Raw genomic sequence first — 13072 nt, 5'->3', positions numbered from 1 at the left:
CTCTGACTGAAAAAAAAGACATGTAGCTTTCTTATTAAAGGCACAAGTAAATAACAATCCAGTAATCCGTCACAGGTAAAGCTGGGCATACAAGCTTCACATTTTTGCTAGTTCATGTTAAATCGGCTGAAATTTACTCCATAGGTGACCCTATGGAACACTAGGATCAACAAAAGTTGATTATTCAATTGATTTTTGTCAATGTAGCTAGGTGGAAATTTTTTTTTGTTGAACAGCGGACATTTTTCGGGTATTTTGACAGTCTGTGTCATGCAGTAAAGAATTTGTCCTTCTGCACTGTTGGTGTGGATGGAGGAATCTCACTCATGTATGCCCAGTTTAAGGCTACACTGCTATCTTGGTTAAACCGTAATTATTTACAGATGCCTATTGGTGACCTTATGTGACAATAATCCCCCGGTGTTTGGGATTTTAATGGCAGAAAAACACTAATGGTTCTAAAAATTACATCAATCTTTGCTATAACAAACAATCAAAGTTCTGATTATAAAAAGTCTTATAGTTGTTATTCCTTCATACAAATACACTGCGTTACCACTGTAATACATTCAAATACAGAATTGGTACATGCAATAAGCCTCCTTATACTTACCTGAGCCCAATCTTGATTGCATGCATGAGAGCAGCAGCTCTCGCCTCTTTTTTTCCCTTCCCACAGGGCAGATCGATAGCAGTGGGAGTCATTGGCTGCTTTTGCTGTCAATCAAATCCTGTGATGAGGAAGTGGAGGGAGGGGCCGAGTTTTGCTGTCTGTGTCTATGGACGCAGACAGCAGGGCACAGTAGTGAGTTTGCACAAGTGCCCCCATAGGAACAATGTCCTATGGGGGCACCTGCTGTCATTCTTCTCTTTTCCTATGTGTTAATCCATAGGACATGGAAACAAGGCTATGTGACTCAACAATGCACACAAACATAGGACTGGGGTGCAGAAAAATCGCAACACATGCTTTGGTCTGATGAATCAAAATTTTAAGCATTTGGCTGTAGCAAAAGGCAATTTGTTTGTGAAGGGCTAGAGAGCGGTACAATAATAACTGTCTGCAGGTAACAGTGAAGCATGGTGGAGGTTCCTTGCAGGTCTGGGGCTGCATTTCCGCAAATGAAGTTGGAGATTTAGTCAGAATCAATAGTGTCCTCATTTCTGAGATACACAGGCAGATACTTGTCCATCATACCATACCATCAGGGAGGTGTGTGATTAGCCCAAAATTTATTCTGCAGCAGGACAACAACCCCAAACATACAGCTAGTGTTATTAAGAACTATCTTCAACTTGAAGAACAAGGAGTCCTGGAAGTGATGGTTTAGGTCCTACAGAGCCCTGATCTCATCATTGAGTCTGGCGTGGATTACATAAAAAGACAGAAGGATTATAGGAAACCTAGATCCACAGATCTGTGGTTTGTTCTCCAAAGCTCTGTGTAAGTTATGAGTTGTCCCAGGTAGAGCCTAAGCAGCGCTGAGGACTATCCATGCCCCAAGGGATAGTCCTGGACTAATCAAGCAGCAACAATGTCACATAGAGCGAGTCAATGCTCTTCCATACCGGGAAGTATCAGGCATTTCCTTCTAGTAGTTGGAAGGGGAGGGGAAGCTAAGGAAAGTTGAGTAGATGGGGAGAAAGGCATTCATGCAAACCTTTTGATTTTTCCTTCATATCTAAGGTGTTCTTTATTAAACTGCTCAAAGTAGACTGAAAGCCTTGCTTGTGATACATGAAAACTCTTTAATGTTTACAGGTTAAACCGGTGCTAGCTGAACTACAATGGCCTTTTTTAATTTCATGCTACTAAAATATTTCAATACTTGCTAATTATGACTTATTTTGCTGCTTTTTTGGCGTGCTGGAGATGATGTACTTTCCAGCAAGTGGTATATTCACTTAATAGTGTGATAGGGTAACTCCATTTTCATGGGAAAAAAAATATTTAGAAAATAAAAAAAAGCATATACAATTGTGACTCAAGTCACATTGTAATTGAATGTTATTAAAAGTACCTTTTCAATCTGCAGCATTGTAATTTTCTGTAAAATGTAATGCAAAATGGCAACCTGGAGATGTTCTGTACACAGATGGTTTACAGAAGGCCCCCTGAAAATGTCATTTCCTGCTTGTTTGATTTGCTCATTGATTTTCCCAGAAGTCTGCACTAAGGTACAAGTAAGATTTTTGGCATTCCCTGCAACAAAAATGTAATTTTTGGTGAGATACTCCCAAAGTGAAATCACATCTATCCTCATTAGAGCCTTGCAAGTGCAGCAGCTGATTGATAATTATAAAACCATTCCCATACAGATTCACGTAGCACATGGACACAGACAATCAAACAGCTATTTCTTCTGAATAACAAAAGGTTGGAATCTGCAACAAAGTTTGTTAAAATCCTTGCAATATACATAGATCACCCGGAGTGGAATTAATCTTTAACCTTTTGCACTGCATACCTGGGGACCTTTCCTAACGCATGTAACTATACCTGAGAGCTGCACTGAGGAATCGTAAAGGCTCTCTGCAGCTCAAGAAACCTCAGAGAAACCTTCTGTTTCTGCAGGCCTGTTGTTGGAAGACTTTACAGTCCAGCCAACTAGAGTAGCTCTGAGGATGAACAATAATTTAACACCACCATGGATTAATTTATTTTTTACCAAAATTGCAAACTATGACTGGTGAAAAATGGAATTCAGATGGTAGTCCTGCTGTCCTATGTAACTAAAGGTAAAATAAACTGATTAAAAGGAGTGAGTCTAATATTTTGAAAGCTACTAGTATGCTTGGCTTCAAGGATCATAATAATACAAGTTTAAGAGGAATGTTATAAATGAAAGGGTTATTTCAGGAAATGTTTCTCTTGATTTTGGCTTTGAGTTAATGCATCCTTAAAACGACAAGAAGAGTGAAAGCTGCTACATTCTGTGTGCAATCATTGCCCCCTAATGCGTTTAAGACCTACAATTACAGTCATCCCCAGCAGCAACTGGAATTGCAATTTACTGCTTCCAAAATACTAACCTATTTAGACCCCTTGTTTACATTCATATGGCTGTTTGGTGGGTTCAAGCCGCTGGTTAACCTTTAAAATGCATTACTTGGCTGGTGCTTAAGAGAGATAGATGTGATAGAAGTGTATATTAGAGGCTTTCAAAACACAGGATCATCAATCTTCAAGCAGCCCGGGTTCACGCAGCGAAGCCGTTATCCGAGGCGCAGAGTAAATCCACAGACACAAGCCGAACACATGCAGGCGCGCTTGTTTTTCAGCCTCTCGGAGGAAATGTCAGTAGAACATTACAGGCTGCTCCGGCTTCGCCTGGGTAGACTTTTAATAATTTAATATTTTTATTCCTTGTGCCAACCCTCTCCTTATCGTTTTCTTGATTGATACAGACGCTCAAAGATTCCCAAATCTGTTTAGGAACCATGCTGCGCTTTCCGTGCTTAATTCTGTTTAGTTGCATGAGTGATGAGGGACATAAATTCTTAATTATTTTTGTTCTCAAAAAGTCAAAAAATATTACATCATAAAGTGAGCGTTTTCTTCTCATTTTTCTGTAATAGTGTGTTTTAATTGCACTGATAAAGTGTTTCTGTACAGACCGTGTGGCGCCAGAGCTGGGGGATGTCACTGTGCTGTTTACATTTTGTAATAATGACCCAAAGTGATGTTTGTGTCAGAACAGTTTACATTACACACTTACCTGTGAACTTGTGCTGATTCCAACCAAATAGCTGCTTTTGATTGTATGTTGTATTAGGTGCTTCTTAACAAGATTGACATTGTGTGCACAGTCTGACTCACGGACAACCTTGTTGAAAACAAATTGTATGTACTGTATCTGCCTAAATGTGTATTCTCTCATCAAATACCTCATCGCTATCACAGGGAAAGCATTCTAATTGAACTTGGCTAATATATTCTTCCGGGGTATATTACCGGGAAAGACTACCTGTAGAGATATGGGTCTGTCCTCAAATGACACACAAAGTTACTTTTTGTTTTTTATTTTTTTATTAAAAAACTAGAAAATCTGTGCGTGTTGAACATGTCTGACCACCTAAGCCATTCAATATCACCTTCTCACCGCTCAATATCCAGTAATTACAAGCAGTTCTCAAAATAAGGAGCATTGCTTGGAATTATCTGGTCATCAATGACCACCCTAATCCAGCTGATTATCCAATATAATTGGACATCTTGAGGGATGTATGTCATTGTTCATGAAGGATGTATGAGGGCTACTCCTAAAAATGCTTGTTGTCAAGCATCAATATTTGATTCACAGACTGGGAATGGGCATGCTGTAAATACAGCGGGTAAAATAAGTATTGAACACGTCACCATTTTCCTTGGTAAATATATTTCTAAGGGTGCTATTAACATGAAATTTTCACCACATGTTGGAAACAACCCGTGCAATCCATACATACAAAGAAACCAAAACACTTTAGTTCAGAAATTAAGTTATGTGTAATAAAATGAAATATTACAGGTAAAGTACTGAACACATGAAGAAAGGGAGGTACAAAAAGGCATGGAAAGCCAAGACACCAGCTGAAATCTATCGGTAATTAGAAAGCATTCCTACTCCTACTACAGTGCAAATTAATATCAGCTGGTTCAGTCTCAGCTGATGGCCTATAAAAGATGGTCTCATTACCAAGGTGTCACACAGGAAACATCTCTTGATGGGTAAAAGCAAAGCACTCTTGAAGCTGTCATTACCAACAAAGAATTTTGTTTGTAATTTGAGTTAGCATGTTCGATACTTTTTTTCCCTGTGTCATTCCATTTTATTACACATAACTAAAGTGTTACTAACCCACAACAGTAAAATCAGTCTGCATATGCAGTAAAGCATGCTTATTATATTCATTGCAGAACTTAAGGGGTTAATCCTCTGCATTGCGTAAAAACTCTGTTTGATCCTGACTTCTCAGATCCTCCCCTTCTTATTTCCTGATAAGACATATTGTGTGGAGTCACTCTGCACAGGCTCAGTTTGGTGTGTATTGCTAGAGAGGTTCCCCCCCCCCCCCCGGGAGAGTGCACGTGATTGGTACAGGGCCAAGCAGCACTGTCCAGACAGAGGTGAGGGATTCTGCGTCCTCCTAGAGCAAAATTAAAACTCCTCCTACAAGCTTTAACCAGTGCTCTGCTGGACACTTATATAAGTCACAAGACTGCTCGAAGTGCTGATGAGAAAAGGTATTTAACAGTATATATATATATATATATATATATATATATATAATACATTTCTAAAATAATTGCACTTCCATGTACTGTGGGAGACATGATATAGTGAATACAGGGTCCTGGGTTTAGGAACACTTTAATTTCTGAACTTATTTGTTTTGGTTTCTTTGTATGCATAGATTGCATGTGTTGTTACCGACATGTGGTGACAATTTCATATCAATAGCACCTTTATTATTATTATTATACAGGATTTATATAGCGCCAACAGTTTGTTCAGCGCTTTACAATATAATGGGAGACAATACAGCAATAATATAGGTCAATACAAGAGGGATAGGAGGGCCTGATCCTTGGAGCTTTAGAAATATATTTACTGAGGAAAGTGGCGATGTGTTCAATACTTATTTTACCTGTTGTAAGTATGCGTAAAGTGTCAGAATTCCTCACCTCTATACTTGTTATAAGTTAGTTATTCAATGTATTGAAGGTTAAGCATGGCAGAAAGAAACTTACTAGCATTTTCAGAAGGAATAGTCTGCAATGACTGCCTGCATGAGTCTCTAAAGCCTCTAAAAGCTAATTCCAGTTGGACTAAGTCAGGCCATAGAGGATGTGATTTTCTTTCCTGCAATCCCTCCCACTGAGCATGCTGAAAATCCGACATGCTGGTGGTACCCAAGTCAATCAGTGGATCAACTTGTGTACGATCAGCCTACCCATAGGTGGATCGCATCAAACCATCTATGTCCAGCTTAACACTTGAGTTTTGGACAGACAGATGGAGAATCGCGTTGCCTGCTGGCTTATTCCTGGAAATCCCAGGACTGGGATAGCATCTGGGGGTATTTGCAGATTTTGGTTTCTTTGTCTCTCATTTGGAATTCCCAAGAAGTATTAGAAGCTGATATGTGATTCTCAACAGCTTGAAGTTCTTGCTCCCAATCTTGTTGCATATGCAGAAACTCTCCTTGTCCCCAGCCCCCCATTCAGTTTTGATGTTTACATTTTCGTTAAACTTTAGTTGCCGTTGTGTTCTCCAGTTATTTGCTTATTCTTTGTGACACCGGCACAAGTTGAACTGGGTGAGGCTGAATTCTGGTGCGGCGATTAGGCCACTTGGGCAACCAAAAGATGAGAACATTTGATTCAACTTACTAACAACCATCCAAAAACTAAAATATGTTTACAGCTGGAAATGGCCTTTAAACCACTTTTTTTTTTTGTTAAGGCCTTATACACACAGAATGTTTTGCCAACTCTCCTAGAAGCCTTTCCTCCTGGCAACATTTTTTCTGTCCTTCAACTCCTCTAAACGCCTATGTGTGCATGGTCACATAGGCTAACATGCATGGGCATTTAGTGGCAGGAAAAAGAGACGCCAGATGCGCCTCTAGGAGCAGCTGGAAAAAACATCCAGTGTGCCTGAGACCTAAAGGTTAATTCCACCTTTTGCAAAAAGAAAATAATAATAATCAATGCACCCATATTGATTAATAAAAATGGCATTTATGCTCTGTAGCCTGGAAAGCATTGCTACCACCATCAGTGGATCTCCGGTGCAATGCTCTGCTTCCTGTGGACTATCCCTCAGTACTAGAGTGGATGTTTCAGTGGACTAACGACTGCAGTGAACTTTTATTCAGGTTTTCATTTCTAAATTCCTGTTAATGAGTGAAGCGGCTGTACAGGGGGAAGTCACGCACATCTGCGCTAAATTCAAATAATGATGAGCCTGTGGGGAACTCCTGGATTCTGTAGGTGGTGGTGGTGGGCCGCAGACTGACCATGTTTCATGTTGCAACATAAATGAGGGTTTAATGCAATTAATGGTTAAAAAGATGAACCTTTATGAAAACATACAGCACAACAAATAACATTGTACTATGTAAAACTATACAAAATGCTTTCTTGAATCAAGACAGCATGCAGAACTGTAGTGCTGCAATTCCTTTTTATGTGGCAATTCTGCGCCAGCATTATGCGTGTTTTATTTCTTCCTAGACCTCTGTGTGCCTGCGGTATCTAGAATATACATTATGCATGTTCATTAGAACACCCGACATAAATTTTGGATCACTCCTAATTATCGCTTCCCATGCTTCAAACGAATCGTGAAAAGCATTGAAACGTCTCTTTAGTTTTTCAATGACGTTTAAGCATATGTTGCATTTCCATTTCAGGAAGAGGAAGATGGAGAAGAGAACAGCCGGGTTGAACCTGTTGGTCACGCAGACACTGGCTTGGAACGAACCTCAAGCTTCTCCCTTGAGTGAGTATTAAAGCCAGTTCTCTACCAAGGCTAAGGATTTCCGATTTAACATGTTTCCAAATACACAGCGGGTACAGTGTAATCACTGTACTGCAGAATGTGCCTACGCATATGGTTTAAGAAAAAAAAAAATCAAAGATTACAATTAGAGCCCTATGAGGTCCTTGCAGTTTAGTAGAAGTCATATTAAATTAATCAATATAGAATGTGTAATCATTACTGGACCACATTATTTTAAACCGTACTTCAAGCTTTCCTTGAATAGCAAAATCTGCTTCTCCCTATCCATGTGCTAATGCCCTGGTAGTCTAAATCACATGGCATTGAACATTGTGGTGGTTTCATGGGATTATGGATGCATTGATATACATATATTCCCAATGGTAGCCACTACACTCTGTGTGAGGTAAATCCATACAAATCCAAAATGGCATAGAAGCACTCACAGGTCTTGCAGTGGAGGCAAATCAAAGACAATGCTTTTATTGAAGTTTCGATGAAGCTCAACCCATCTTTCTCAAGACACCTTGTCAAAGCATCAACAGTAAAAAACACTGCTGTTCTGTTTTACCTAGTGACAGGGAGATGCTCTGTTCCTGTGAGATTAGAAAAATGTGACACCAGAGTCTCATTTAGGGTAAATGCTACGTTCCAGACCAGTGTTTCTGGGCAGAGAATGCTGTGTATTTGGCTTTCTCTGGATTCTATAGTTCTGGATCGTAACATTAAATCCACAGTCCACAGTTGTGTAGGGTTGCTTATACTCTGGTCTGAGGATAGCTCAGAGCTTCCAGTTTGGAGACCACTTCCAGTGTGGGAGACGAAATGTCTCATCTGGGGTCAAGGGGGGCCCCAGCCAGAAGCCATGAGACAGGAGACAAGGCTTCACCTTAGGACACAGGTGTGAGCCAGGATTGCTGTGTGCTGCTGGCTGTGTTCTTTGAGTTTGAGAAAGAAGACCATCTACAAAATACAGATAAGGATCTCAGGAGCTTTATGCATTTAAGAATCCGTAGTCTGAGTGACCTGTGCAGAGGTACTGCTGAAGAGGGCCAGGTGGCTTGGTATTTTTGTTACCCATTTATGCTGTGTGCAACTGAACCCTTGTGTGGGCAAGTTTGTGGACTTTCCTTTAATCTGTTATAATAATAATAATGGGGTACCAGGCCCTTAATAGTAGTTCCTGTTTGCCGTGGACTCACTGTAAACACATTTTTATTTAAAGTGTAACCTGTGTGAGTAAAGCAGACCATACATTAAGCAATTTTCTTTCCTGCAACTGTAGATTGCAGAAAAGAAAATTGCTAAGTTTCCCCATCGACACAGTCAGTGTTTATGGGAGAATCCTTCCCATCGAGCTATTATATTCTGAGGGCGGGAGGTTTCCCAGGCGTCAGAATACAATAATTGCTGGCGGCTGCTGTAGCTACCGGCAGTGATTGCACATAAAAAAAATAAGCAAGGTTGGTTGTACTGAAGTCAATCAAGCCATCGAGTTCAGTACAGCCAGCCTGCCAATGCAACCATGGGTTACAGAAAAGAAAATTGCTCAGTTTCCCCACCAACACAGGCAGTTTTTATGGGGGAATCCTTCCCTTGGAGCTAATGTATTCTGACAGCGGAAGGTTTCCTAGCTGTCAGAATACAGAAATCGCTAACGGTTGCTGCAGCTGCCGGCAGTGATTGAACATAAAAAAATTAGGTTGGTTGTACTGAAGTCAATTGAGCCATCGACTTCGGTACACCAAGCCTGCCAGTACATGGATAGAAATTCAACTGGTTCCTGCCGAACTGGCCGAATTTCAGTTCATTTATGGCCGGCTTAAGAGTATGTACATTATCCCAATTTTCTTTTGTAACTACTACATAATAAATATACAGTATGTTATGGTACAAGGGGATATATGACTATGCAGTTGGGACACACTCGTGGCTTATCATGATTCACAAGGGAGGGGGAGACGTGGGCAATAGGCTACCTGTTTTTGTCTTTGCTTGCTTGTTTTGATGCTGAAAAGTAAATACACTGTACTGTACTATACTGAGAATGCATTAGATTTTACTGTTAGAATTGATTTAGCTTTGTTTCTGTTGCTGTCCTTTTTGCATGCCATCAGGCTCATTTTGAGGTATGTACTATTGTCTTCTTCACCTCCCAAACTCCGCTTGCTGTGCATAATTGTGTTTATATGTAGAGACCATTTTACGCATTCATTGTCACCCCAGTCACAGCTAAGACTCATAATAGAATATTGTGCACTATCAATCTTTTATCCATTTGCATTACAGTGACATGGTGAAGCTAGTGGAAGTCTCCAATGATGGTGGACCTCTGGGCATCCATGTAGTGCCTTACAGCTCCCGTGGTGGCAGGTAATGATCGTGGCCTCATTGGTTAAAACCACACTTTTTTTTAGTTTTTATATGACTGTAATTTCTTTGAATGCACCTTCTACTAAAACCAACAGCTTATTTTGGTTAAATGGGATTGGAACATGTTGAATAGGATGTGGTGCTTACCATTCCATTCTTCTGCGAATGTCTGAAGCTATGAAGACACTTTCTTTATCTTCACTGTCAAATATATGACCCCTGTCCTGAATTCAGTGGTTGTTATTGTATTGTGTGAAATACTACTATTCTACAGTGTAAGGAATGAGGGAAGGATAATGAACTTGTAGTAGCTATGGTCATATAAAGACCAGGAATCCGTGCCTACCACAATTTGCCACTGTGCAAAGGTTAATGACTTTAGTGATAGGCTTTGAGCTGGAAAACGTGTGTGCCTCTAGCAATTTTGACATATGGATTTGTGAGATTTTTCTTGCAATAAACATTTGATCTAAATGAAAAAATATAGGCCAGTTAAGGGAAAAAAAAAGCAACACACCTTAAAAACATGCTTTAATTTGATAAATTTCTATCACGGCCCGTTGATGCCTCTGAATACCAAATAACTGTGGGCGAGGACCTTCACTTTATCTTCCAATAGTTGCAGTAGAGACAGAGGACAGGTTTAGCTTCACAGTACACAAGTTCTCTGTGCATGATTAGCCAGGTTCATGTGATTCATACCCTACAATGATGATAGCTGGTTCCAGTGGCAGCAATGTCCCTTTGGGTTTGCAAAGGCCCACTGTGTAGTCCTGTCTTGTATGTATCACATACAATCACATACAATAATATCACATTGCTGCAGAATTTCCACATTTGTGGTCTCTGCTGAGGTCAGCCACACAGGAAGCCCTCTCAGGAAGGAGATAGTCCATGATATAAGTATACAGATAAAGCTCTCCTTTTATTGTTGACCTGGTTTGCTTACGTGTGGAGATATGTACCATGTGCCAGTGGTCAGCACGCGGTTGAGCTTTGACCATATGCAAGGTCAGCATGCACTTGAGGTTTTTATCTTTTTAATGAAGGTTTTTTTTTTCCCACTAGTTATGGAACTACATTGCAGAATGATTTGTCAGGATTGGCATAACTAAGTTGTTGGGTATCACCTCGGAAAACATTTTCCTTAATAGTTTATAACCTAGATCAGAACACTGCATTGTGATTCTGCATTGAGGTTCTGAATTCTTAAACCATGCCACAGAGTATGCTCTTGTCCAAAAACAAACAGTTGGTCTCTTGTGTTGGAGTTTTCTTGTTGCACGAATAACTCATCATAGCTGCTATTAGATTTTCCTTGCTATATTATGCAGAAAAGAAATTAAGTGACTAGGTGGTTGCTGTGGAGAGAAAGTGTTTTGCTTTGTTCACTTGGCTAAATAAGAGACACATTTTTCCACATATTGTGGCACTACAGAAAATGGCTGCATGCAGCTAAACAATTATTTGAAGTTTTGGTAACCTTTATTTTAGGCCTTTTTGGCATTAGAAGAGATTTATTGTCAGCTTCCTCATCGTAATCGAGATATTCAGCAGATATATCACAGGAGAAGTGTTCCTGTGTCAGATGCCAGATAGAGGGGAATTATGGGGGACAGCTAGGATCCATAGATCTTGCCGCTGCATGACTGTATGTTGGCTTTGTTGCCGTTTGTGTTGAGTGGGAAGATGAATGCACATATTAAGTGAAATTACAACCATAAATTGCCTTTTAAAGACATAACATTCCAGTGAACTTTCCTAACAGCAGTTCTAGTTGGAGTTGATTAAAGGCGTATGACATTTATATTGGTAAGCTCTAATTGTGTGCTTTTTACACTTGATAAATAGTTGTTATGCTTCTAAAGGCTGTCTGTGAATAATAAATTGGTGTGCTCTTCTGGATTTCATGTCCAGGTAGTTTTGTAGGCCTAAATTGGACTAGCAGGCCTAGATCCAGACTCAAGTGCTACAGAGGTATGGAGTGCTATTCTATTTCTGAAATGTGATGGATATTAGAGAAGCATATAGACTATTTAATAAGTCAAAGGTACTTGGTCAATTTTTATTAGGCTGTGTTAATTTACAAAAGGCTACAATTCCTCTTTGCAGATCTTATTAACTAAGCCAGGTAGTCTTTTCTTCTGCTCACTTTGGTCCTTCTTAAAAGAGAAGTTTGGATTTACTCCCCCCCCCCCCCAATTATACTTACCTAGGTGGATGCAGTATCAATCCAATGCTACATCTGTCCCCTGCCTGCTGTAATTGTGCGAACTCAGCGATCACATGACTGCTGATCGCTGAGTTCTTAAAGCCGCTGCGAGCAGAGAGTGGTGATTGTCAGTCACCTTTCTCTGCTCTCCCCCCTGCAAAAGAGTTTTGCCTGTCTTTCTCCTTTTAAAGCTTTGCATTCATAAAAGATGAATATTAAAATTTTGTGTCCTGTAACTGTATTTGAAGTCATTAATACTACTGCAGCTTCTCTGATTTGCCCCTGCATTCAGTTAGAACTTGGAAACCAAGAAGTGCTAGAACTTACCTACATTAAAATGGTTCTAATGTCCTAGGATTTTTTTTAACTTAATGAATTCTGCAGGTAAAGTAATAAACCTTCCACAGTGTGTCTCCCCCCCTTCCCCTTCCTAGCACTTTCCTGTCTTCTGTATTGATCCAGCACTGTGCCTGGCTGCAGGTCTTCTCTCCCTCTCTTCCTAGGCTCGCAAGCTTTGGCTCCCGATGCTATCAATCAAATCCAGGGAGTGGGGGGCGAGACCAAGCTGCACACTTGAATTTTCTAGATCAGTGGTTTCCATGCTTAGTGGGCACCCGGCTGTGAAGATGCCGGCACCAGGGAGTGAGGACAGCCAGTGAAATCAGCTGCAGTGAGTGCACCGCAGGATCGAGGGACAGGCGAGTGTTTTGGTTTTTTTTAAAAAAAGCCAGCAGCTGCAGTTTTTGTAGCTGCTGACTTTTTTATTTTTTTAAATTTTTTTAGTTTTGACTGGAGCTCCGCTTTAAGTAGAAAAGGAAACATTGTAGAATCTAATTATGTGTGTTAAATTAAATCTTGAAGGAAGGCTGTTCTAAGAGAAATCTATAGGCAGGATTTCTATTCTACAGGTTATTCGCTTGTCTGTTATCTCATCCTCCAATTTTAAAGCTGAACACCAGCCTTACCTTCAGCACAGTTGTACTGGATCCTTTGCTGT

General features: G+C 40.2%; 1 protein-coding gene across 10 annotated transcripts in view; it reads left to right on the top strand.

Annotated features, from left to right (window-relative positions):
• Positions 1 to 13072, top strand: part of PARD3 (par-3 family cell polarity regulator) — an 814686-nt gene that overhangs the window by 326385 nt on the left and 475229 nt on the right. For all 10 annotated transcript variants that reach the window (XM_089668705.1, XM_089668703.1, XM_089668701.1 and 7 more), the window contains 2 exons: positions 7402 to 7490; positions 9780 to 9863. In XM_089668705.1, coding sequence (XP_089524831.1) covers positions 7402 to 7490; positions 9780 to 9863 — 173 coding nt within the window. The remainder of the gene's footprint in view (positions 1 to 7401; positions 7491 to 9779; positions 9864 to 13072) is intronic.

The sequence above is a fragment of the Staurois parvus genome, unplaced genomic scaffold, assembly GCF_062004578.1.
Source record: "Staurois parvus isolate SC_StPar_1 unplaced genomic scaffold, SC_StPar_1.0 ptg000061l, whole genome shotgun sequence".
NCBI lineage: Eukaryota > Metazoa > Chordata > Amphibia > Anura > Ranidae > Staurois > Staurois parvus.
The sequence above is the reverse complement of the archived record's forward strand: the minus strand, read 5'-3'. Positions and strand labels throughout refer to the sequence as shown.